The sequence below is a fragment of the Astyanax mexicanus genome, chromosome 5 (assembly GCF_023375975.1).
Source record: "Astyanax mexicanus isolate ESR-SI-001 chromosome 5, AstMex3_surface, whole genome shotgun sequence".
Lineage (NCBI taxonomy): Eukaryota > Metazoa > Chordata > Actinopteri > Characiformes > Acestrorhamphidae > Astyanax > Astyanax mexicanus.
In genome coordinates, this window is record NC_064412.1 from 21,951,282 (window position 1) to 21,977,829 (window position 26,548).

A 26,548-nucleotide genomic window follows, 5' to 3' on the forward strand; every position below is an offset into this window, starting at 1 on the left:
TGAATGGAGTAATGTGCCCTACCCCCAAACAAGCTCAGAATCCATCCTGGGTGCTGACTTGATTATTCAGGACACCCAAACTTGCTGTGGCACAGATCTTTACTGATGATGCAACTGATGGTGGTCTTTTGAAAAACAAGCCTTTATATTGAAATGCATCCACTCTAATCAGAAACTTCATCGTGCAGCAAGTCAGTGACCCACAACACATTGTCAACACAAGAAAGGACTTCATCAAGGGGAAGAAGTGATGGATTTAGAATCGTCAAGCCAGTCACCAGACCTGAACCCAATTAAACTTGCTTTTCAAGTCCTATAGAGGTGACTGATGGGAGACACACCCTGCAAACGAACAACAATTGAAAGAAAGCTGTGAAAAAGACCTTGAAAAGCATTAGAAAATAAAAATGTAACAATTTGGTGATGTAAGAGTTTTGTCAGTGGGTTGCCAACATGATGGCGTTATCGTAAGCAAGGAATATGACAGCAAAGTTTAAGTGTCATTTGCTTTAATGTACTTTAATACACCCAAAGTACCACATTTAGAGCTTTTGAACACATGTAATAAAAAACTGAAATTGTGACCTATTATTTCATATTCATCTATTGACTTCAAACTCAAACATCTGTAGAACAGTGTTTCTTAACCCCTGCCTAAGATGGCATAGGTGTGTTTACCCCTTAGAACTTACACCTCAGTTCTTCACTCCCATAACTACTTTACTGCCATATTTAGCATCAACTTCATAAGCCCTAACACAGAACCTTATGGGATACCACGAAGAGTGTCTAAATTCCAATGTTTTTTTCTGCATTAGGGTTAATAGCTGAATAACAAATCTTGAGTTCAGTGTGTTAGCAAAGCATGGAATCCTCTAAAATGTGCAGGGCAGATTTGCACCAGTATTAGGATTGAAAAACACGGCTGTGTCCACCAATATGTTGCTGAAATTATTTGAAATAAAAAAGTTGAGGCCCATTTGACTGTATGCAATGCAGAGCCTGTGCAAATCTGCACATGTTCTCTTCTCTTTCTCTCACTCTCTCCCTGTCCCTCTCTCACTCACTCACTCTCTACGCCTTTTCCTTCCTTTCCCACCCTGAGTAAGTACAGAGTGGAGTGGACAGTGAGCCAAGAGTACAGATTGCCTGTGTAATGTGACTTCAGTGAGAAAGGCCAAGTTCTTGTGACAGAGCATTTCATCCAAACATCATATTCTCACTGGAAATGCGCAACAACGCATGGCATCGGCTAGTGAATTGGAAAACCCCACTGGAATGTGGTCATTTCTAATGCCTGTTTTACTTGGATAATTCCATTTGGATTTTTACGTCTGAACGCACATTGGATTTAAGCAATGATTTACCTCATTTGGCTCTTTTGCCTCATCAGTACCCTAGGTAAGTTTAATAAACTACCGTGCTTTAGAGACTGTTTGAGATTAATGTGTACACTGATCTCAAATCAAGTTCTTTACTCACAAGTCGCATTCGCTCTCTATTGGATACTAATTACCATAACAATAAAATGATAGAGCTCTTTTAACTTGTAATAATTTTTAAACATACATTTATGTTTAGCATGACTAATGTTTTTTTTTTAAAAAAAGCAACTTATTAACTATTTAAACAAAGTATTCTAACTGTTTCTGTGTTGGTTGTGTCTAAAACATAACAAGCATTAGCAACATAACCAACATAATAAGTAAACAGATTCAAACAAATTCAGATTATAATATTTTGGAAATATTGGAAGTGGGACAGATAAGTAACAGCAAACGTGTGTTACAAAAAGTTACAAAAGTACAAAATAAAAATAAAAAAATCCCCCTAAAGAGACCCAGAAATTCGCTTTTTGAAAAATGTCTTGTAAAAAGTGTAATAAATCTGATAATCTGATACTAAACTAGCACTAAACCAAAGACACGCTATTAGCACTAAAGAGTAACTAAAATTTCAGAGTCAGTCCCTCGCTGGTATTGTTTTTAAGAGTGTGTGTTGTAGATGCCTGTGGCTCATCCTTGTTTCCTAGTATTGTTCTAGCTGTGCAGAGAGGGAGTGCAGTGGAGGACATAAGCAGGATGCACTGTAAAAAAAATAGTTAGTCAGTTTAAAGATAAAGACCTGACTTAATGTACTTTTAAAAAGAGAGAGGTTTCAACCGTGATTCTGTGAGCTGTGCCATAGAAAAAAAAAACATATTTGTAATATGTGAGATGTGTGAGTGTAAAGAATCTTATCATCAAGTGCAGGTCGGTTCTCAAGACCTTTAAAAGGTTCTTCACACTCAGACTCAGACTCAGTTTATTACAAACATTGTCTTTTATTGAAACAAAAGGTTTTGTTCTATGGAATTGGTGAAATAACCATTTGAAGCACCTTGATTTTGGTAATAAGCCACATAAATTGTGTCTTATGGAAAAATGTAAATGGGTCTATAATTTTTCTGTGTGTGATTTGCATTGATTTATTTTTAGAGTATTTCTTTCAATATTTTTTCTCACTGTAAAACACACATTTTCCCTCAAAATGTATCTTAAAACACTTTGTCAACATTGTTCCATTTTTTTTTTTTTTTTACAATTAATTTACAATATGTTTCTTTATTTAAAAAGTTTAAGCCCACAATTTGGATGTGTTCTCTTTGGTAGAGTCGATCATTTGAAGCAATGTTAAATTGCATTAGAATTAAATCATTATTCTGAGCTTGTGCACTGATCGTTCATTCACACGGCGACTGTTAATCAATAATATGCATTGATGACTTCGGGTTAGACTTTCTGAAAAAGACAGATGCAGAGCTTACAAAAAAAGGGAAAAGGTTTTTTGAATAGGCAATTCCCATTGGTCGTGGAATACTACAATAGGTGTTAACTGCTAAATAATTTTCAGTTCTATAGAGGTGTATACAGTTTTAAATGTGTATTTTTATATTCATACATATATATATATATCATCTCCCAGATGCAGTCCTGGATCTTACCATGACCTCAAATGGCGCCAATTCTGCCCAGCACTTTGTCCTGTCCTGCATTTCTGGGGAACGAAACATTGAAGGACTGGAGCTAAGCATCAAAAAGGATAACAGCATACTCATGCTTGCCAACAAGCCCAGTTTTAAGGTGCAGAAGCCTCGGCCAAAGGAGGCAGTGGCTTCTGGCTTTGGGAACTTAGAGCATAGGGGCATCTTCTACTGCCATTCAAGCCAGGGGTCCAATCACCATTCTAACGTCACTCTTATCAGCAACTACAACAAAGGTAAATTACAGCACATGTTATGTGTTAAAGTGTTTTGTCATTGGCAGTGTACAGTAGAGTTTAAACTTGCTAAGCTAAATGAGTTTGATATTGTTCATCTAATGAGATAGAAGGTTTAAATGTTTTTTTGTCATTTTATTTGATTTTGCGACTGTATTGTAATTCATATTTTAAAATTCCATGTGTGCTTGCTTTAGGTCACTTTAGACCACAGAGACTCTCTCTGACGGCTAACAAAGGAGACACAGTGCACATATCTATGGATGTCTTGGGAACAGAGAAAAGAGATGTTACATGGAAATTCAATGGTAAGATTTTTGCACAGGTAGAACGTGTTCTTGGATGCACTTAGACCTTGCAAAGATCATGCTGCTTGCCATCAGCAGCCAGAGTCTGAGAGAGCACAAATAGCCATGCTCTCTCTGAGTGGGTAGATGACACTCTCTGCCCAATGTAAATATGTATTGATTTACATTTTTGTGTTTTGATTTTTATGTTATCTTTTTGTTTTAATTAATTTTGACAACCTTTGGTAATTGTACTTGATATTATTTTATTTGTACTTTTTACAGTTGTACTATTTTTATTATTTCATGTTATTTTCTATTGTCTTATCTTAATTGTTAATTTTACTTTACTTTTACTATTTTTATCCCTTTTCCATTTCTCCTTTTTATTCTGATTTATTCTCTCTGGATGTACAGCACTCTGAGCTGCATTTTAATGTATGAAAGGTGCTTTATAAATAAAGTTTATTATTATTATTAATAATAATAATAATAATAATAATAATAATAATAATAATAATAATAATAATAATAATAATAATAATAATAATAATAAAGCTGGGTAGCTACACTTTCCTCAGAACATCCTGGCTACCCAGTGATGCTGCATCAGCGCTAGTTGAAAAAAAAAAATATATATATATATATATATATAGTATCTGAGGAGACATGCGCTAGTCTTAACCCTTCTAGAGGTGTTGCTAGTGATAGAGGCTCTCATATAAATGGGGACTAAGTAATTAGTCTTTTAAATTGGTGAAAAAAATGGGATAAAATTTGACTTTTATTCTGTAAATAAGCATTACAGTGAGCATCCTTTGAATGCATTGATTTGATTACCTGAATACAAATGTAGAAAAGTGTCTGTCTTTAAAAATCTCAGGTATCTGTAGATGAGTGTAATATAAACTGTTTAATATTATCCCACATTCCAGGTAACTACTACTACATGACACACTGGGGAGACGTGGACAATCAAACAGCTGTTCTCACCTTAAACAACATTGATCAGAGCAATGCAGGGATCTACAGTGCAAGCTACGTAGGGGACAGTCCGCTCTTTGCAGCCATGATGCGGTTAATCATTCGGGGTACGGCAATCCCATATCTCTATTTGATTCCAAAGAATAAGTAAGTACATGTGTTTTTCTTGGCACTTATATTTGAACCTTGTACGTTTTCCAGCTTGTCCGAAGAACAAATGGGGCACAGACTGTGACAAGGAATGTCCTGAGTGTCTGAACGGAGGTGTCTGCCATGACAGAGATGGTGACTGTGTCTGTCCTCCAGGTTTCATGGGAACACGCTGTGAGACAGGTAGAAAACAGGACAGATCAGCTCAGCCTCAATAAACAGATATCAGTGGTAGATTAGAGTGACGAATTTCAGGCAAAACAGTGCTCAGATATTTAAGCTAAAGAATGAAGCAAAGAAGACCATTCATGAATGTGAAATGCTGCCAAAAAATGGCAGATGTGTTTTGCAGTTCATATTTTGTTTGAAAGGCCAGAACTATTTGTTATGATTAATCTCATATACTACAATCTTGTTTACAGCTATTAATCTCAATACTTATTATACAGCATCAGCTCTGGGTAATTTGCTCAAATCAAAGCTAAACAGACAAACTATTAAGGAGCCACTAAATCCTAAATCTTATTTTTTCCATTAATAGCTGAAATGTGTTTCTTTGAAGAAATGAAACACACCAGTCCTGCTTAAAACATTCTGCTTACTTTGGTATGCAATATGCAAATCAGCCAATCAGTAATCAGCCAATCAGCTCTCGCTCCTGCCCTGCATCTAAACCCATACATCACCCAGTGCCCCTCTCAGACTACATTGTCCATTTTGTAAACTTTTTTCAAGTTTGAGCTGAGGGTGGAGTTTACTGCCCCTTTAAATATCACTTTAATAGGGGCGCCGAGTGGTCCAGCGGTCTAAAGCGCTGCTACTATGAGCGGGAGGTTGCAGGTTCGAACCCCAGCTTTGCCATCAAGCTGCCGGCGTCAGAGGGAGCAAAATTGGCCCTGCTCCCTCTGGGTGGGTAGATGGCGCTCTCTCCCCACATCACTCCTAGGGTGATGTCCACAGCACAGGGCGTCTGTGAGCTGATGTACCGGAGCCGAGCCGCTGCGCTTTCCTCCAAGCACGCTGTGATGCTGCTCGGCAATGCTGCATCAGCAGCAGCTCAAAAAGAAGCGGTGGCTGACTTCACATGTATCAGAGGAAGCATGTGTTAGTCTTCACCCTCCTGGTGTGTTGGGGCATCACTAGTGATAAGGAGAGTCCTAATGATCGGGTTGGATAATTGGCAGTGTAAATTGGGGAGAAAATGGGAAAAATTAAAAAATATATAAGAAATAATAACTTTAATAGCAGCACAAAACCGATCCTAAGATTTCTTCTCTCTCTCTGTAAGGAGAGTTTTTTTATCCTTTTATCCCACTATTTTACATGCTTGGTGCAAATTCCAGCAAAAATATTTAATTATTTTCAAAAATAAAATGCAATGTAGTAATATAACCTAAGTACAGCCATCCTAATAGAAGCATATTGTGTTTTGCTTAGATATAAAACATATAAAGCATTTGTGGAAAACTGGTCCAAAAGTGTGGTGTAGACACAAAGGGCCAAAAGACACTGGTGTAATCCACTATTTGTAACCAAGTATAAGTAAAAGGAAGAAACATAACTCAATATCATATATCTACCTAATATATTTTCTTATGTATTAAATTGATCTATTTACAGGCTTGCATTTTATAGAGGGATATTAGATTAAAAATCTATTTTATTTTGATGCCTCTTACAGCATGTCGAGAGGGAATGTTTGGAAGAAACTGTCAGGAGTCCTGTAAAGCAGAAACTGGGTGCCAGGATTTAACTTTCTGCCTCGTCGACCCCTATGGCTGCTCTTGTGCAAGTGGCTGGCATGGAGATCGCTGTCATAAACGTGAGTTTAACTAACACAAAATATTACCTAATATTATTTGTGATATACAGTGCTATTAGCACTATATTAATAATGTGGTCAATCCTTTTCCTAGGCTAAAAGGGCATCCCTACAAGTAAAGTTTTCACAGTTTGGTAAAAATCTTGCCAGGAACATCTTAACAGCTGTAAACAAACTACAGTAGATATTTCTTTTAATCAATTATTTTTTTAGTATTTTGCTAAATGAAATAGAGACCTAGAGAGGCTCTTTCAAAGCCTTCAGACCCAAAAAGTCAAGTGAGACTTATAAATATAAAAAATATGAAAATATAACTTAAGAGGAAACTAAACCCTAAGACACCTTTTTATTAATAGCTAAAATGCATTCCTTTGAAATAGTAAAACATACCAAATCCAAACTGTCAAAAAACAAATGTATTGCATTCAGTTACACCTTTGTAGTACTCCTAGAAAATAGAGGTGGAGTTAGATGAAATCAGGGAGTTTAGTTATCCTTATCCTTTAGTTATAAATAAACTAAATAAACTAAATGCTGTTGAACACCTACTGTACAAAAAAAAACAGAACAGAAAAAAACAGAAGCTAAGCTTGAAACTAATTAAATTATGTAAAAATATAGGGAAAAATGTATAACACTTTACATGAACATAACCACCCCATAAATATGCAAATGGAAATTGACAAATGACATATCAGTCATGTTACCGTTACTGATAATAAAATAATTTTAAACCTACTAATATCAAGACATACTACATACTACTAACTTTAAAAACTGTCATATCTTAAATTACATATCAGAAACAGTGGCTTGACACTGTTTTTTGTATTTAATAAAAACTCATCATGCTTGTGATATTTGTCATAATATATTTGTGTCAGCTAATGGGTTCCCAAACCATTTAGAAAAAAAAATAAAATAAAATCAGTTATAGATGATGTTAGACATACATAACGGTATTTATTTATTTTGTGAGATGGACTTTTAGAATAAAACGATCCAAAACATCCTCAACGTCTCTAAAAACTAAACTGATAACACTCTTGGTCTTGTTTATTCGTAGCCTGTCCTGATGGGATGTATGGAGCTGGTTGTCTGCTTAGCTGCAACTGTAAAAACAAAGGCAAATGCAGTCGTTTCAGCGGCTGCCATTGTCCAACTGGCTGGAGAGGACAACACTGTGAGAAATCAGGTCAGTAAATCTTTATTTTTTACTCTTTAGAACTTCATCATCAGCACGTTCTCTTTCTGTAGTGTGTGATTTTTTTTATTATTTGTTTGGATCTTTCTCTTAGATCGTGCTCCACAGATCCTGGATATAGACAGCAATCAGGAGTGGAATCTGCACTCCAGCCCAAAGATACTGTGCTCTGCAACCGGTCATCCTCTTCCCAGCCACACGAGTATTGAGCTGCGCAAACTGGATAGCACAGTGCTCAAGGTAGGAAAAACACTTCATACACTCCAGTTCTATATGGATTATGTACAGATACTTTAAACTTAAACATGTTTAAATGGTAATTTCACCTAATTTGAATTCAACTTCAAAAATCACTCTTATTACAGCCTAGTGACACATTAGCGGTTTTATTTAGCATCACTATCTCTGATTTCATGTTAAATGTTAAATTTATTTATGTATTTATGTTGTAAGTGGATCAAATCTCATGACTAACTTTCATCCTTACCCCTCATTCTCATCCTTTTCATTCCCCTGCCTCTCTCTCACACACACAGCACACCACACACACACTCAGACACAGCTGATGCTCCTGTGCAGTATACATTTGCCATGTTTCCTCTCCTACCCGCTTAATGTAGTGTTTAACAATAGAGGTAGTTGTGTTGTTTAAGCTGTGAGCTGCCCTGTGGTTCATTTAATTCATTTTAGTTTTCTGTGTCTGAACTTCATAATGTTCTGAGCTAATGCTCTCCCTGAAAACTTTGCTTAGCAGAATAAGAGATTCAAATAAAAAAAAAATCAACCAAGCTACTAATATTATAAAATAATATAAACATTTTACTCTAGCCAGTTTGCAATGCATACCACACATACACTGAAAAAAAATATATTTATTGGCTCAACTTAACTGAGTCATCATTGTACTTTGACTTGAAGTAAGTTAAGTAGTAAATATATATATATAATTTAAGTTCATTTAACTTACCTCAGTCAAGTTATAATTTTGCTTTGACTCAGTTAAGTTGTAAAGATATACAGTCAAGTTATTTTGATTTGTCTCAGTAATAGTATTCTCAACGTATTTAGCATATTTTTTAAGAACTGCCAATACTGGTAACATAACACTGCAGCAGCACAAGAATGAACTGTAGCTCCAAGCCAACATACTCTGACAATAAGGAACACAGATTAACAGTAACTTCCTGATTGCCAAGCCTACAACACTGAGGCCTGGCAATAAACACATATATTACACTAATGCATGCCCAGGATAAGGTAGCTTTGGGCAACAGACAACACAAAGATGGTAAGTAAGGGAGAGGCCACACCCAATATGCAAATATATGGTGCCTGGAGCTTATGGGAAAGCTGTATGAACCAACACTGTAAAAAGAGCACACAAAAACACACAAAACACAAAATCATATTTAGGGTGTACCACATATTTATCTGTTTTGTCTTCCTCTCAAAAGTACAAAGAAGTACAAGCATTTCAACATGTGATTAGTCATGATTCATCACAGATTATTGTTGTGATTAATCAGATTTTAATTGTTTGTTGGGTTAACAGGCCTCCCGCACCACCATGGATTCAAACAAGAGCACTGCCCAGTTTGAAATCACACAACTTACAGCTGAGCATGGGGGTCTCTGGGAATGCAGAGTTTCGACGAACGGTGGGCAAGACTCCCGCAAGTTTAACCTAACTGTAAAAGGTCAGTCTCTTTTTAATTCTGGTGTACCTGTTTGAATGGGCATTAATGAACTGTCTGAATAATCCAAATTTCCAAAATCTTCACCTAGAACCCCCTTCTCCCACCACTCCTCCGAAACTGATCGAAAAGACGAGCAAACAACTTGTTGTGAAGCCAATGGAACACTACAGAGGTGATGGTCCCATTATGTCTACCAAAGTCCTCTATAGACCGCTGGAGACACAAGATCCCTGGTCCTCCATCATAGGTGAGGAAACACCTTTTTTTTTTAGTTTTTTTTTTTTTTCAGTTCTACAGCTCTATAAAAAAAATAAGAGACCACTTAAATCAGGGGTGTCAAACTCATTTTGGCCGAGGGCCACATTGGCATATTGGCTGTCCTCCGAGGGCCAGATGTAACTTATAAATGTAATAAAATGTAACCAAATGTAATATATGTAAATGAATGTAATTACTCCTTAATGTTAAATAACTCTCAATATATTATTTATTCAATCAAATATTACAGTTGCATGGAAAAAATGTTTGCTTGTTGCTCTATTAACATAAATCCTTTTAATTTGTCATGTCATGAAATCCAAAAACTCCATCAATCAAGAACCAAACTATTCAAGTGAATAGAAATGACATCAAGTTATATTAACTTTGAAATTATTAACTGAAATAAGGCTTAATAAATATAAAATCAAAAATTGTGAGCTGTTAAGAACATAGCATTTCCTCAGATTTAGCAGTTCCTCATCCAACCACTAGTCGGAGCTGCAGCTGCAGCACCACAAGCCCGCAGTCTTTGCTTAGTCAGAGCTGCAGCCCAGCCACGGGCTACAGGGCTCAGCTGAGCCAGTCTGGAGCGTTTTTAAAATTTTTAAGTTCTTCTGTGTATGAAATAAAGATTTTTGTAACCGAATAATACAGCTCTCTACAGTTCATCTTTCAGCCCAATCAGCTAACAGCAGCCGTTTAGAGCATGAGTCACTGCTGGGATTACATTATAAACAGGTCAGTTATCGCGCTGCTAACCTCAGGATGTTTATAACTACGGAGTTTAGTGGACACACCACGGCTGCAAGGTTAGACTGTTGAAGGCTACTGAAGACTATTAAAGGCTATTGGAGGTTATTGAACGGGTTATTGAGGGCAGAAATCAGTAAAGGCTGGTTAGATAAGTGATTCACGTCCTCGTACTTTGCTGCGGTGAAACTGCGACTAGCGCTGTCACAGTGATGTTTATTAACGTCATTAAAACAGATTTTGTCAGCTATTGTCTTATAAATGTTTACACAGAACTTATATCTCTCCTAAAAAGCGTTTATTTTGGTCAGTAACACTCTTCGTAACACAAAAGGCATACCGGTCTTTCGCCTTGAAGCACAGCCGTCCGTCTGCATCAACTTCTCTTTTTCTGGACATTATGGGATAAACATTTATATGTCTCAATTCCACCCGCGAAGTTACACCTTCCCTCCGGCAGGGTTTCCACATCAATGACTACACTGCCGTGTAGTGGCAGTAAGCCGTAACTTTGCGGGTAATACAATCGACAAGCATTGTGGGAAATGTATTTTTTGGTCAAAGAACGCTTCTGACTTATTTATTATAGACACTAAGATCTTACAAGCTCTCGCGGGCCACATAAAAAGACGTGGCGGGCCACATTTGGCCCGCGGGCCTTGTGTTTGACACATGTGACTTAAATCGAAGCTGAACTGCTTGAATTTTTGCATAACATTATCCAAAAGCAGTGTGTAAGACTGGTGGAGGAGAACATGCCAAGATGCATGAAAACTGTGACAAAAAACAGGGTTATTTCACCAAATATTGATTTCTGAACTCTTTAATCCTTTTCTTTGCATTATTTTAGGTCTGAAAGCGCGGCATCTTTTTTTGTTATTTCAGCCATTTCTCATTTTCTGCAAATAAATGCTCTAAATGGCTATTTTTATCTAGTATTTGGGAGTTTATAGTTTATAGAAGAAAACAACAATGTTCTTTTTATTCAAACATAAACCTATAAATAGCAAAATCAGAGAAACTGAATCAGAAACTGAAGTGGTCTCTAAATTTTTATTTTCAGAGCTCTATATAAATCAGTGAGTTATTATCAGATTGTGTAGTATGAAGTGAAATACCAATAATAAAACTATCCTTCTTTCTGTGTTTCTGTGTTCTATTCTTTTTTTTCTTCAGTTTATTACAACAGCGGTTCGGTAACTCTAATGAACTTGAAGCCAACAACCAAGTATCAGGTCCGGGTGCGACTCACCAGGCCGGGAGAAGGAGGAGAGGGGCCTGAGGGTCCGGAAGCCATCATGGAGACTGACTGTCCAGGTGAGTTTTACTATAAAATAGAAAAAAAGGAAGCTAAGTGCATAAAATAAGGAATGCATGTTGGAAAGGCTTGGGTTGCTACATATCTATGCACAGACGCAGCCTCTATTACTGCCTAGAGAGGCCAAGATAAGTTTCTTGACGAGATATGTTGTTGGTTGCACCTGACAGACGTGATTTCAGAACCTGAAGTCTGAAGTCCAGGCGACTGATTTTTATATGTAAGTGGGTAGGCAGTGATTTAGGGTCAGTTTGTGCTTGTGGTGCTTCACTGGGAGAAGCTATAGCCATAGCTGCGAAATGAGTAGAGCTGCCAATCGCAGTAGACAGGCTCTGATTGCGTATTCTGTTGTCGTTAGAGCCCTTGGCCAGGCCGGAGATTGATTTCAGCTCTCAAGAGGGGCGAAACGCCACCGTGAAGTGGCTCCTGCCCAGCGGCCCGAGCCAGGCAAGTGGCTTTTTAGTGCAGCTCTACGGACCCCAGGAAGAGAAGCTGTGGGAGGAGACCACCTTGCTCAGTGTGCTTTCCACAAAGCTCTACAACCTGGAGTACCACCGTGACTACCACGTGGTCATCCGGCTGGTCAACTGCGGCAGCCGTGGGCCTGCCTCAAAGCCCTATCGCATCCGCCTCAACAGCCAGGGTAAAGCAAATCTTTCTGACCACTAGGTGGCACTCAAAACGTTGCCTCATAGACAGTCCAGAAGGCTTTTTTATTGTATATTGTAAAAACAAGTCTTTGTAACCATTAGATGGCACTCTAATCATGTCTAATGGAGAGCAGAAGATTTCCTCCATTGCTTTCTGTGGTGGGTTCAAACAAGGTGGACTTTTTTTAAGTGCCACATAGAACAAACAGGGATTATTAGACGCTCTGAAATTCTTTTTTTTTTTAGCAGTTTCTTGCATTACATGTGATGCAAAGCAACTCTTTCTGGGCACAAAATGGCACTGCTGATGTTGTGCAGAGCTGCAGAGCTTTATTACAATTTTATATTATTGTCAAAAGCCTTTTCCAGCAGGCAAGTTGACGATTCCACTGGCTAGGACTTTGCAGGGTTGTTCAAGGCTGTAGTGTAGAGAAAATATATCAGAGAGAAATGATTGAGAACTTGTGTTTGTGGCACCGCAGTGACAGTACGTACAATGAATATATGAAAAATAAAGATCTAAAATTTGTTGACTTATTGCAGAGAATAACCCAGTTTTTGCACTTTTTTTTCTAATGCAATCCAGGACCCTCTTCTCCAAGGAATGTACAAGCTGACCCCTTGTCCATTAATGGAGTAAGAGTTCGCTGGCAGCCCCCTGAGGATCCCAACGGCGGTATTGTCAAATACACCATTGAATACCAGCCAGTAGGCCAGGGCACCCTGCAGTGGGTGGACACAGATGATGGGAACAAGACCACCAAAGATGTGACAGCCCTGAATGGAAGCACCTTGTACCAGTTCAGAGTGCGAGGTTTCTCCAAAGTGCCTGGGGATTGGAGCAAGTTTGTGCAAGCCAGGACTCAAGGAGATGGTATGACCAAACAAGAAATGAATAGGAGCCAATAGGGTCTTTTTGTTAACGTCTAAGGAAGATATTGATGATTGAGGCCCATTGTCCTTGTTTAAACACACCAAGCATACAGTCATGTAAAAAGCACAGTCATGAACAACATTTTGACACCATGAGAAAAAACCATGTTCAGTCCTTTGTAACATATTTAAACATTTAATGTTGGTTTCCCAAACAGCGATTAGGCCTAGTCCCAACTGTAAATTGAGATGGTTTTCCATTAAAAGACACATGTACCGGTAGTCAAGGCCTAGGCTAAATCCTTTTTAAAACCCCACCTTTTTTAGCTCATCTAAAACCAGTAGCATTACTGATCTTAAATATATTATGTGTTCTTTAGGTTCTTCCAGTTTCAGTCCCACCACTCAGGGGGTTGGCAGGCCCATGGCAGAGGACCATCAGCTGCTGTGGGCTGTGGTTGGCTCAGTTGCCGTCACATGTGTTACCATTCTTCTAGCGCTACTGGCCCTTTTCTACATCCGAAAATCCATTGTCAAACGTAGACGTACCTTTACCTACCAGTCAGGATCGGTGAGTGCACACATAGAACTGAGGAGGTTTTGCTGTCTTCTCTGTTATATATTGGCTTTGTTGAACTGCTAAATTCTTTTCAGTCGTAACAAAACCTTATAACCCTATTTTTGACACCTTTGAAAATGCAACCCGCCTGCAAAATAACTTTATTTTATGTTAACACCTATTTTCCCATTTTCCCCATGCTCATACATACATAAAAGGGAGAAGAGACCATACTGCAGTTCAACTCAGGGACCCTCACGCTAACCCGAAGACCAAAGCCCACCCCAGAACCCCTAACTTACCCTATACTGGACTGGGAAGACATCAAGTTTGAAGACGTCATTGGCGAAGGGAATTTTGGCCAAGTCATCAAAGCCATGATCAAAAAGGATGGAACCAAAATGAGTGCTGCCATTAAAATGCTGAAGGGTGAGGCTTACTCTCAGAACTAATGAGCACCATAACAGACTTACAGAATCAATAAACCTACAAAAGCAGCATTGTTCTCAGATGCCTGTTTTATACCAGTGTGTTTTGTGTATCTGTCACACAGAATTTGCCTCAGAGAATGACCACCGGGACTTTGCTGGGGAACTGGAGGTGTTATGCAAGCTGGGCCAACATCCCAACATAATCAACCTCATAGGGGCCTGTGAAAACAGAGGCAAGTACACCATCTGCTGGCCATGCAGAATTATATATTATATATTTACACGCCCATCAGTCAGATACTTTTATAGCTGTGAATGATTGTTTCATTTTGTTTTATATGGAAGTCAGTTTACCTTACTTAGGTAAGAGTTTTGCAAAAAATAAATGTACAAAAATAAAAAAATGGCATTAGGTACATACAGTGCAGTCAGTGCGGGTCTCCTTCAACAACTGTTTTTAAGAAGAAATTTCTTCTGAAAAACCACTTGCCACTTTTTCCACAAGATGTGTGAACACATAGACTGTGTATAGCTGGACAGAGCATCGTCTCTCAAAAGTGAAGCCACCACAGGTCGGGCGCCCCCTGCTGTTTGGTTTCAGAAAGCTGTGTAACCCCACCCATCCCCATAGGTTTCAATGGCAAAACAGACAACTTTCAATCATGTTTTTTTCTAATATACTGTAATTCTATCTCCTTTATTTAAATGCAACAGCTAGTGTAACCTCTGCTTATATTGTAAAATTTTTATATCCTCACAGAATTAGTTTTTAAAACGTTATTCAGCTCTATTCAAAAAAGGTGTCAGCTTCGCCCTGCAGCCTGTGACCTCGAGGCAGCCCTCAGGGGCGGGGTTATTTAAATGAGTCGGATGTCTCTTCACAGTATTTCTCCCTCCTCTGGTCTCTACTGTGCAGACTCGGGTTTCAGGATCGCCAACATGGCGGAAGATTTTGGCTTCATTTTCATTGAATGAATGGGAACGGTGACACGGCGTCCATCTTTTTTTTACAGTCTCTGTGTGAACAATTCTGTAGTTTAACATCATGAACGTAGACATTTTGTTAGGATTCTTCTAAAGAAAACAAAGTTTGAGAAAGATATTGGGGATTGAGGTCGATTGTTCCTGTTTAAACACACACAATACAGCCATGTGAAAAAAAATATTACAACGCTTATTTTACTTATATTTCACTCAATTGAAAGATGGGGGTAAAACTAACTAAACAAATAAAACTGAAGCAATGTCTTTTAATAATTATTTGTAGAATGCAATTAGCAGAAATGATGTGCAGTACTATAGTAATGACTTTTTTGGGGGGCAGTATTACAATTATAAGTTATCTTGTGTGGTATTACTGTAAAGGAGTGCTTAAAGATCCTGTACTTCATGCAAATGTTGTTTACTAGTGTAAAATGTCTTTACCCATGGCATTACTCAAGCAGCCCATATATATATATAAACTCTAATATGGATTACCTCCTCTGATGGTCTATGGATAAACTGGAGGCACACAATAAGATAATTAACCATTTTAATATTTTTGCAGCAGTTAACAATCATTAAACCAAGGTTATTATGGAAGCCTATTCCAATCATATATTTGTTATCTCCGAAACTGCTAACTGTCTCGAAACAACAACAACTTCCTCAGAGGATTATGAAATATTATGGCCTAGGCATGTAGTGTTGTGGTCATATCTGGTCACTTCTCTTTACTGAATATGTGACACACAAATGTCTCAACAAAAATCTGAATTGTACTTAAGTATGTTAACTGCTTAGGTTTGATTTGATTGGATTTACACATTAATTAACATAATTAACATTATGAAATAAATTATTTCACAGTGTATATGTGCTAGATTTAGCCAAACAGCTAATTGTCATCTGCTGCACCAACCAAATTCTGTAGTACTCAGTATATAGTTCTTTAAGATACAGCAGGACACTTACATTGATATTAATTACAGGACTGTTACTTAATTAAGGGCTCAATTATACTTTCACCAGAGATGGCTGCACACGGCAAATGATGCAATATGTATAAAATATATGTGTTTATATTTGATGTTTCCATTTTTGCAGTATACTCCAAAAGTACAAATGGTAGTTTAAAGAAATACCCTCGGACAAGTTTAATGTTCATTTTAAGTGAAGCATAACGCATATACTAATTTACAAAAAAAAAAAAATCAGAGGTGCATGACTACTAACCACTATAATTGCACCATTTTTGGTTCATACACCCTTGGATCAGTTGCAACAAGTCAAGTACAAATCTAACTTAACTGAGATCACAATCAAAACCTTGTTTTCTAAACTGACATAGTACTTTCAGTTTAATTTGTTCATCTGTTTACAGTACCCTGAACTTCCTTGATGGGGTGGACCGGGAGTTTGATCTCTCAATCAGACAGAAACACCACAAACTGTTAAAACTATAGGTTTATTAGGTTATAAAACTGTGGAGGAATCCATTAAGGTGCTCATAAAGGAACCATTAATAACGTTTAAAGTGCATTAAACAACAAGTTCTCCCAAAACCTTTTTTTTTTAAGGTTCCTCAAACGACCTTACGGGGTTGAAATTGAAGAAACCCTGAAAATGTATAAAAAGGACACTGGCCTGTTGTTTGCAAAATAATGATTCCACATTAATGTATACTGTTAAATCTTACTTAGTAGTCATTAACATATATATCCTATTAACTTTAACTACCAAGATTAATCAGTATACAATAATCATAGTGTGGTGTATATTAAAATAAAATAACATTACATAACTAAACTGACTTTCTATATTATTATTATTTTATTAGATATGTTACTGCTGACTGATGGAAAAAAAACGAAATATTAATTGTGTTATGTTTTGTAACAGTTTATTAATCGATTATAAATTATGTACAACAGAATTATTAACCATTAATAAACTTTTTCATAGACTATTTCTACTCCGTTAATAAAAGAGCCTTATTTTAAAGTGTTACCTTTATTTTTTACTGATGAAGACTTAAATTGTAGGTTGCTCTAAATAAATGTAACTATCATATTGCATAAATGAAAATTAAAAGTATAGAAGAGGTTGTCATTTCAATATGCCTACACCTTACCCTGTATATAGTGTCACTGTCAAATTGATTGCAACCATGAAAATAGATTCATTTGGCACAATGGCAAAGAGTATATCAATTTATGGAGTGCAAATTCATATTGGATGAAATTCATGTTCATATTCCATTTGCTTGTAAGTACTGTGTCATATATGTTCTTCTAATCTTCCATTTTCAGTTTGATTTTCATTAGTTTTCTTTTGATCTGCAGGCTACCTGTACATCGCGATCGAGTTTGCTCCTTACGGCAATCTGCTGGACTTCTTGAGGAAAAGCCGTGTTCTGGAGACAGACCCAGCCTTTGCTAAAGAACATGGAACGGCCTCCACGCTCACCTCCCAGCAGCTCCTGCAGTTCGCTGTCGATGTGGCCACGGGCATGCATTACCTTAGTGACAAGCAGGTACAGACACAATGACAGCTGTATCTGTGAAAAGATACTGTACATTTCTCTTTTAGTTTAATGAATAGATGAATACACTGTAGAACCCGATGAGTTGACTAAATTCAAATATTTTGAATTACCTAATAAATTTTAAGTTCATGTAACATAATTTTAAAAGTACAATGAACTTAACAAATACATATACATATATATTTAAAATGAATATTTTCCTGAACTTGTATTTAGTTTTCTTTCTGGTTTCATTCAACTATTTTTTTAAATACTTATAGAAAAGTAGATGAAAGAAAACAGTAAAAATTTAAAAGTACTGAGAGCACAGTGAGAACAGTGAGTTATTGCAGCTCAGTAAATGATGCTTGTTCTACAGCCGACAACACAGAGACCAAGTATTTAATCATAATATGTGATCTATAAGTTTAACTAACCTAAGGTAGCCCCGGGTGAATCACCCGGTATGCAAATAGATTGTGACAGAAGCCAATGGAAAAGAAGCTGTTAATGGCAACAGACTAAACTCAGTTATTATAAGTTGGTTCAACTCAAAGATCTCAGTTTAAGTGTATATGTGCCCACAAATGTTCAACTAACCCAAAATAGTTGAGTATTGTTTAGAAATCTCCAATTTTATGTAAAACAGACTTAATTTATTTGAGTTCAAACAACTTCTGGGTTTACAGTGTAGATTTGTAATTCCCTAAAATCCTTTCTTTCTTTCTTTCTGCTGGAATCATGTTAAAATGATCATTTATCTCATTGTGTGCTTCTAGTTTATCCACAGAGATTTAGCAGCCAGAAATGTGCTGGTTGGCGACAACCTCGTGGCAAAAATAGCTGATTTTGGATTGTCACGAGGAGAGGAGGTGTACGTCAAAAAGACTATGGTGAGTATTTTTTTCTTTTTAGGCTAATGAATAAAAAAATGCTATGTAACCTAAAATTATATCACAGTGTTTCAGGGTATTTTTGCAATAACAGTGTTATTGACTAAATGACGAAAACACTGAAAAATATTTCAACAATATACTAATATACTAATGCATCAAAATAAATGCAAACATCAGGCTCTGATTAATGAACAATAATACAAATATAAAGTAAAAATCCATATACCTCAATTTTAAAGTGGTGAATATATATTGCATGTGTATATCTATAAACATAAACAAGTTAAATAACAAACAAAATAGACTACATTCAAAACAGAATACCGCTACTATCATGATATAAAACATTTACATTTTTTCAGAAATTAGAACTGTATTATTGTGTACACTCTAAAAAACAGAGGTACAATATAAGTACTTTTTTTGTACTCAAAGGTACACTCTTCATAATTTTACCCTCAAAGGTACAGTATTGGTCTTTACAGGGTCAGATTTGTTCCCTCTGAAATACAAAGTAATTTCTAACAGCAATAAGTACAAATTTGTACCATTTAACCAGCCAAAGGGTACATTTAGTATTCTGTATCACTGTACTAATAAACAATATATATTTAAATTGCAATTTTTTTATTTGAAAGCCAGACAATTTTCAATCATATTTAGTTGATGGTAATGTTTATAATTTTTATAATCTTTACTGGCACAAAAACCATGGGTACAAAAAAGGACTTTCACTGAAAGGTACTTTTTTGTACCTCAGTATAAAGTACAGCCCCAGCGACAAGCTTTGTACCCTTTTAAGTACAAATCTGTACTTACTTTTCTTAGTGTGTATGATATAATATGACCCACTCCAAATGTCTGTACAAAGATTCATTGTTCGTTGATTAATTTTCCAGTTTAATGTTCAAGTACCCTCTCATGTCACTACATGAAACTGAAAATGTATGTAGTAATATAAATAAATTATTAGAGAAGGATAGCGATCAAGGATTTTTTTCAGAAACGTTATTTGTATGTACAGGATATAGTCTAGCCACAAGTGTTAATCTTAATATCTCATCAACTACATACATGTATTGTAACACTCTCACGCTGTTTTTAGCACTTCTGATACGGTGCTGACCACAGAGCACGGGCCCTCAAACACACATAGAGGCAAACCCTCACATAGCAGCAAAAACAACTTCTCATTTTTTCATTTGCATTAATAATCTAGTTCTATATCATATTCTACACTTTACAATTTTTAAAGCAAGAACTGTAATCATCAGGATTGTTAGTTCAAACCATATCGAACTACTCTGATTATTCAAATACATATTTAACAGAACAGAAAACACAGGAAAATATAGGCAAATGTATGCAATAGGCACAATTTAGGTATCTGTATGCATCAAAGTACTGTTTATTTCTGTGAACAAGCACAGTACAACATATTAAACACTTATAAATGCTCTATTTCTTATAATAGGGGAGATTGCCTGTGCGATGGATGGCAATTGAGTCACTTAACTACAGTGTCTACACCACAAAGAGTGATGTGTAAGTATTCACACGTGCCTACCACAAAAAAAAAGGTTTACAGCAGCTCTGCAGTTCTTTTAGTAGTAATGTAAAAACATAGTACATGAAAACAAAGCAAACTTTTCTAAAGCTTTTAAAGGAAATATATTTCGGTGCAGAGCATAATTAAATAAAAGTTAATAAGTGTATATACTCAGTGTTGATAGTTGTTGTCTCTATTTTTCAAGCATACTGTCAACAGTCCTGTATCAGTTAGTGCGCAATGAGATGTCATTGTCAGCCAGACAGTTATTTTGGGCCAAAACAACAAATCATTCAGTGATTAGCCTGTGTGTATCCCTCTGGCACTGGCCAATGGGCAACAGATAAATAAGAAGGGAGGAACTGATAACAAGGCAGGAAACTCCAAAGCAGCCGCTGCCACTAGGCCACAACGACAATGTCAAAAACTCCTATTTTTACCCACTAAGGAACTTGGTGCTCTGAAAAGTTTGAAAACTCTCAGACAACACTTTATGTTGTCTATTGCTTGTTGTTCTACGTTGCACCATGGTTTAATTTCACTACACTGTGTACCTGTACTCAGTTGTAATGACAATAAAAGCTTGTAAATGTATTTTTTTCAGTTTTGGAGAAATTAATTCAAATAATTAATAAAAAGACTATGATGCTGCGATGCTACTTGGTTCTGCTGTAAATAATTGTCCCCTTTTCCAATTCCTTTTTTATTTTTTTGCGTAGCTGGTCTTTCGGGGTTCTTCTTTGGGAGATTGTAAGTTTAGGTAAGTTTATACTCATCCATGTTTTTTTTTCTCTTTTCAATTCACCATATTTAAATTTTCCACCCATACTGAATTTCCAACAGTAAAACTGAGATGTGCAATAATGTATAGGGCCTTAAGTCATAGCAAAAATGTGAGAGTGTGTGTCTGCTGGTAAAAACACAATAAAACTTACATCAAAATTGTGTTGTTTATCAGTAAAGTTATTGATATTTATGCCTGATGAACTCAGCCACTGTATGAATTTACTCTGAATCACTGATAGTATTGGCATAGGACTGATAGTATTTTATGGCATCTTATAAAACCTGCTCTCTTTGCCTGGTAACATTTCGTTAGCTGTCGATAAGATCAGTAAAGCCTCAACTTCTGGTGTTAAGTTAAAAGGTGTGAGATAGACAACCATGCTTCTGCAGAGAAAACACACTTGAAAACAAGCAAGTTGGAGGCCAAAGAGTTCATGCATGCATTAAGATTAATAATAAGACCTATTTCGCAGTGGGAAATATGCAGTATGTTGAAGCCATTACTATCAAGGAAAAGTGTAAATTAGGAGAGTAAGACGTTGAACTCTGGGTTCATATACAGGCCTTTGTAGTTTTGGAAGTTAATAATTTTAAGTTTGAAGCAGGTTTCTTTGTGAATTTTTGATCTGTTGAAAAGCCATCAATTACCACAACTCAACTTTTACACTGTGATCAAACTGGCAGGTGACGGACAAGAAGTGTCCAATCATTTCCTACTAGAGGACGCGATTTGTAGCCGTGATTCAGTAACAAAGAGACAAGCAACAAATCAAGATAAGATTTGATAAGAAAGGCAAAGATGGCCCGATAATTAGCTTGCTAGATTAGCCAGCATGCTAACTGGCTACATTGATACATGCCCATACACTTGCGACACCACACCCACAAGCGACACCACACCCACAAAAGACAAATTTGGGGTGAAACAAGCAACTTGTCATCAGCGAAAGCAGAATTAGAAAGTGTCAATATCTTCTCTTTATGGCTGAGGAGCTGCATGCAAGCTATATATCAATATATATAAATATATTCTGTGAAGTGACAAATCATACTTCTCTATCTGTCAGTCCAGCCTAGGCCCCCCGAAAGTAACAGTGAATAGAAATCTTAAAGTTTCAGCATACAAAGACACTTTTGGGAAGTTCCAGTGCTCCAGTGTACAAAACAAGGCCCATTTAGGCATGGTTGGTTGAGTTTAATGTGGAAAAACTTGACTGGCTGTCAAAGAATAATTTTCTTTTACAGCTGCAAAGTGATTTTTTCTGAATTTGACGTCTTAAAAATTCCGGTACCACTTTAAAATAAGACTACCTTTATAAAAGGTTTATAAATGGTTTACAATTAGTTTATTATTGGTCATTAATTTTGTTGTAAATGCCTTAAAAATCATTAATAATCAGTTATATCACATATGTAGAAAGGGCAACAATGACCTGCTGTTTGCCAAATAGTGAACCCACAGCCATCTATATTGTTAAACTTCAGATCTTGTCAGATACTCAACTTACTTTGTCTTCTCCGTCTAACTCAACTTGCTTCTCCATCTCCATATTCTCCATCAGTCAACATCAGTTTAACCATTTAACTCCCAAGTTTAATCATTCCACCACTAACCCTTTTAGTCATGTATAAACAACAGGTCATTGTTGCCCTTTTCTATGTATGTGTTATAACTGATTACTAATGATTTGTAAGGCATTTACAACCCAATTACTAACCATTAATAAACTAATTGTAAAACCATTTATAAACCCGTTATAAAGGTAGTCTTATTTTAAAGTGGTACCAAAAATCCTTTAGGTGTTTTACTTATTTCCATATAGTATATGTCCGTGAGCTGTGTTTGTCTGGAGCAAGTGAATGCTACTTACCAAACTGTTTTATGACAGGTGGAACTCCATACTGTGGGATGACTTGTGCTGAGCTTTATGAGAAGCTTCCTCAAGGCTACAGGATGGAGAAGCCCAGGAACTGTGATGATGAAGTGTAAGGACAGGCCTCTTCAAATAGGCTAATTCCATAGCCCAATCTACAGTATATTGCTTTACTTTACTGCTGCATTAGTGGATTTATCTCTGCGGTAACATATCATTTAAAAGGTAACAAATAAGTAAATGATAACAATAAATAATATGGAGAGATGGAAAGATAGGAAAACTTCTTCCAACAGAATAAAAAAATAAAATTTAAAGCAGTGCGCCTAAATACAATGTGACTGGATAGACAGTTTAAGTTATTTGCATTCTTAGCTAATTATTTCCAGTTGTATGGATTTATCTTTTAGAATTGTGGTCTAGTTTATCCCACTGGCTGCTATTAGTATCTGTTTTTCATTATTAATTCCTTTGTTCAGGTATGAGCTGATGAGACAGTGCTGGCGAGACAGGCCTTATGAACGACCACCGTTTTCTCAAATATCAGTTCAGCTCAACAGGATGCAAGAGGCCAGAAAGGTAAGAACCATCAGTCTGGACCTACATAGTCCAACGTATTACAGCCAACTGTTAAATACAATCGTACAGCTCTGGAGAAAAAATTTAACGTTTCTGAATCAGTTTCTCTGATTTTGCTATTTATAGGTGTATGTTTGAGTAAAATTAACATTGTTGTTTTATTCTATAAATGACAGACAACATTTCTTCCAAATTCCAGTTCCAAACAATATTGTCATTTAGAGCATTTTTTTGCAGAAAATGAGAAATAGCTGAAATAACAAAAAATATGCAGAGCTTCCAGACCTCAAATAATGCAAAGAAAACAAGTTCATATTCATAAAGTTTTAAGAGTTCAGAAATCAATATTTGGTGGAATACCTCTGGTTTTTAATTACAGTTTTCATGCATCTTGGCATGTTCTCCTCCACCATTCTTACACACTGTTTTTGGATAACTTTATGCCACTCCTGGTGCAAAAATTCAAGCAGTTGAGCTTGGTTTGATGGCTTGTGATCATCCATCTTCCTCTTTATTATATTGCACATTGTACAGCATTTCTGATGTTGTATTTCTGACATACTGTCAAAAGTTAGGTTTTACTACTTTGGTTTGAACCATAGAAGTATATCATTTGGCTAAATGTGTAAATGTGTAAATGTGATCACCCCCAAACAATCACATAAACATCTCTGTGCATTCTCCTATAGGCCTATGTCAACATGGCTCTCTTTGAGAACTTCACCTATGCTGGAATAGATGCTACTGCTGAAGAGGCCTGACTACCCGCCCCCCCAGGTTCCAGCAGGTTCCACAATCCAAGGGAGGCTCACCACAGCAGGGCGCTTCGCTACTGCCAACCACCCGCTGTTCGATTCCACCGCTCAAAGAAACACTCCACCAGGGCCACATGGCTATAAAGGAAAGACTGTGAAAGGACACTTGCAGGCCTTCGGCTTCCTTTATGGTGGATGTTCTCAGACCTGGTGATACTGACCGGTTGTCAGCATTCGAGTTCTCAAAAAAGCGAGTGGAGCCTAACGTAAAGTTCTTGTGTATTGTTCCTGTACCTGCTGGGGTCTGAGGGGATCTGAAATACTTAATGGACTCATCTGTCTCTTGGAAGGAGACTCATCTTGGGAAGTTAGTTCATTCCAGTGGACAGTAACGACATGCCACGTGGTTTTATGTAGCACTTAAGAAAACTAAAACTCATACAGTGTACCAAAGTCCATTCACTGCCATATGTAGATATTTGACTTATGCGACTGTGTGATTGTATGTACATAGAGAGTACTGTATATCTCAAAAACTTCAGAATACTTTTTTTTACATATTATCCAGCAATACTGCCAATTTCATGCTTTTTTAATTTGTATTTGTTTGCATGTGTTTCATGTACAGGTAAAGACATTACTACCTTTTATACCTTTTGTTTTTTATAAATAAAACATTTATACAATGACTGTCAGATGAAAAGATGACTAAGAAAGCATAGAAAGCCAGTTCAACTAACTCTATCTCTCATTCTCTTTCTTTTTTTTCTCACCCTCTCACAAGCTTGAGGTCAGGCCTTCTGCCTTCTGCAACTTGGTGATCTGTCAGAGAATTTCCTCTTGGGTGAGCCACAGGCACTGGACCTGTCATGCAGAGGATGCTTAGCTTCCTTCCCACTCAAATACAATTTCTCGCAAACCCACATAAACACACTCCTATATCGCACATATACAGTCCTCTCTGTTTCATGTGTATATGTTCTGTGTCAAACAGTAATAATCATTTTTTATTCTTTACCATTTCTATTGGTTCATATATTATAAATGCAGGGATAATATGAAGCACAGGTGGTATGTTTAAATAATGTAAAGAACTAAAACTTGCATCACAAAAATGGATGTGACTTGATAAAATGGTGTAGAGATGGGTACTATGCCAATATTTTAATGCATCGCGATTCATTTCCATATCAAATCAATAAAATTGTTGAATTTTTTAAGCATATTGAGTGTAAAAAAATTGGATGTGCAGCAAAATTTAATAAAAATCACTGTACTATGCATGAGTATTTGAATTGCATTTAAATATGACTCACTGGTTAACACTATAATTAACACAATCACCATTTTGTCGCTGTCCAAAAAAAATAAGTACCTCCTTTTTTGTCGATTTTTAGTTTATTACATAATTTGAACACACAAACTGTACCTTATATAATTTCAAAATTTTGTTATAAATGGACCAATATAAATTCTCTAAAATTATCTGAAATATAGTATTTTTACATTGACTTCCATTTAACGTTAAAAAGGTTTTATCTCTCCTGTAAAGTTGCTGTTTTCGATATACAGTACCAGTCAAAGTTTTAGATAGATTTTAAATTAATACATGTACTTTATTTGTATAATTTACTAGACTGTAAAATAATATTAAATACTTCAAAACTATAAAGGAACACATGAGGTAGTAGCAGTTAGGGAGCAGACAAAAAGTGTCTGGCCTTCAAAAACACCTGACATAAAAATCCAGGTTCTTCTTTATTAAGGGGACTAATAGAATAATGCCAAGCGTGGGCAAAGTAGTCGAGTAAAGTGGCATCAAAGGAAACGGTGCTACCTTTTACAGAATCTAATGTATAAAACATATTTAAGCTTGTTTAATACTTTTAAGATTACTTCATAACTGCATATGTATTAATTTATAATTTAATAATGTCTTTAATGTAGAAAATTTTAAAAGATTAAAAGATAAAAATAAAAATAAAAAACTTTTAACTGGTACAATACATGTTTTTAATTGGACAGCAACAATGTGCACACCTTCACAAAGAAACAGGCACACCTTTTTCCAGCACTTTAAGTCATGATACAGTTTTAGGTACATGCAACTTAAAAAGGGATTTGCCAACATTGCTTAGATTACTAAACTTGCTAAATAAAAACTCATTTATTTAACTGTAGTGTCAAATCTGCCTGATTCACAAATAAGTATTCATGCATATAGATGGGTTATAAGTTATATTTTCCCATAAAGATAACTATATTTAGTTATAGCAATTATATAGCAATTGAACAAAATGTTTGAGAAAACTGCAAACACATTTGTGACAGAACGGGTCAGCCAGGCTAACGTAGAT

General features: G+C 36.4%; 1 protein-coding gene across 2 annotated transcripts; it reads left to right on the plus strand.

Moving 5' to 3' along the window:
• Positions 1-1,113: 1,113 nt before the first annotated feature.
• Positions 1,114-24,930, plus strand: tie1 (tyrosine kinase with immunoglobulin-like and EGF-like domains 1). Of its 2 annotated transcripts, XM_049479617.1 has the most exons (23): positions 1,114-1,401; positions 2,965-3,258; positions 3,456-3,566; positions 4,481-4,636; positions 4,731-4,862; positions 6,361-6,501; positions 7,568-7,696; positions 7,800-7,945; positions 9,258-9,402; positions 9,491-9,649; positions 11,590-11,730; positions 12,090-12,374; positions 12,968-13,255; positions 13,635-13,825; positions 14,032-14,242; positions 14,367-14,477; positions 17,571-17,761; positions 18,532-18,645; positions 20,123-20,193; positions 20,917-20,957; positions 22,873-22,969; positions 23,337-23,436; positions 24,126-24,930. In XM_049479617.1, exons 1-23 carry the CDS (start codon positions 1,359-1,361, stop codon positions 24,195-24,197), a joined length of 3,369 nt encoding a protein of 1,122 aa, XP_049335574.1. In that variant the 5' UTR covers positions 1,114-1,358; the 3' UTR covers positions 24,198-24,930. The 2 variants fall into 2 exon arrangements, with proteins under 2 accessions (XP_049335574.1, XP_049335575.1); XM_049479618.1 differs by lacking the exon at positions 12,090-12,374.
• Positions 24,931-26,548: the final 1,618 nt, after the last annotated feature.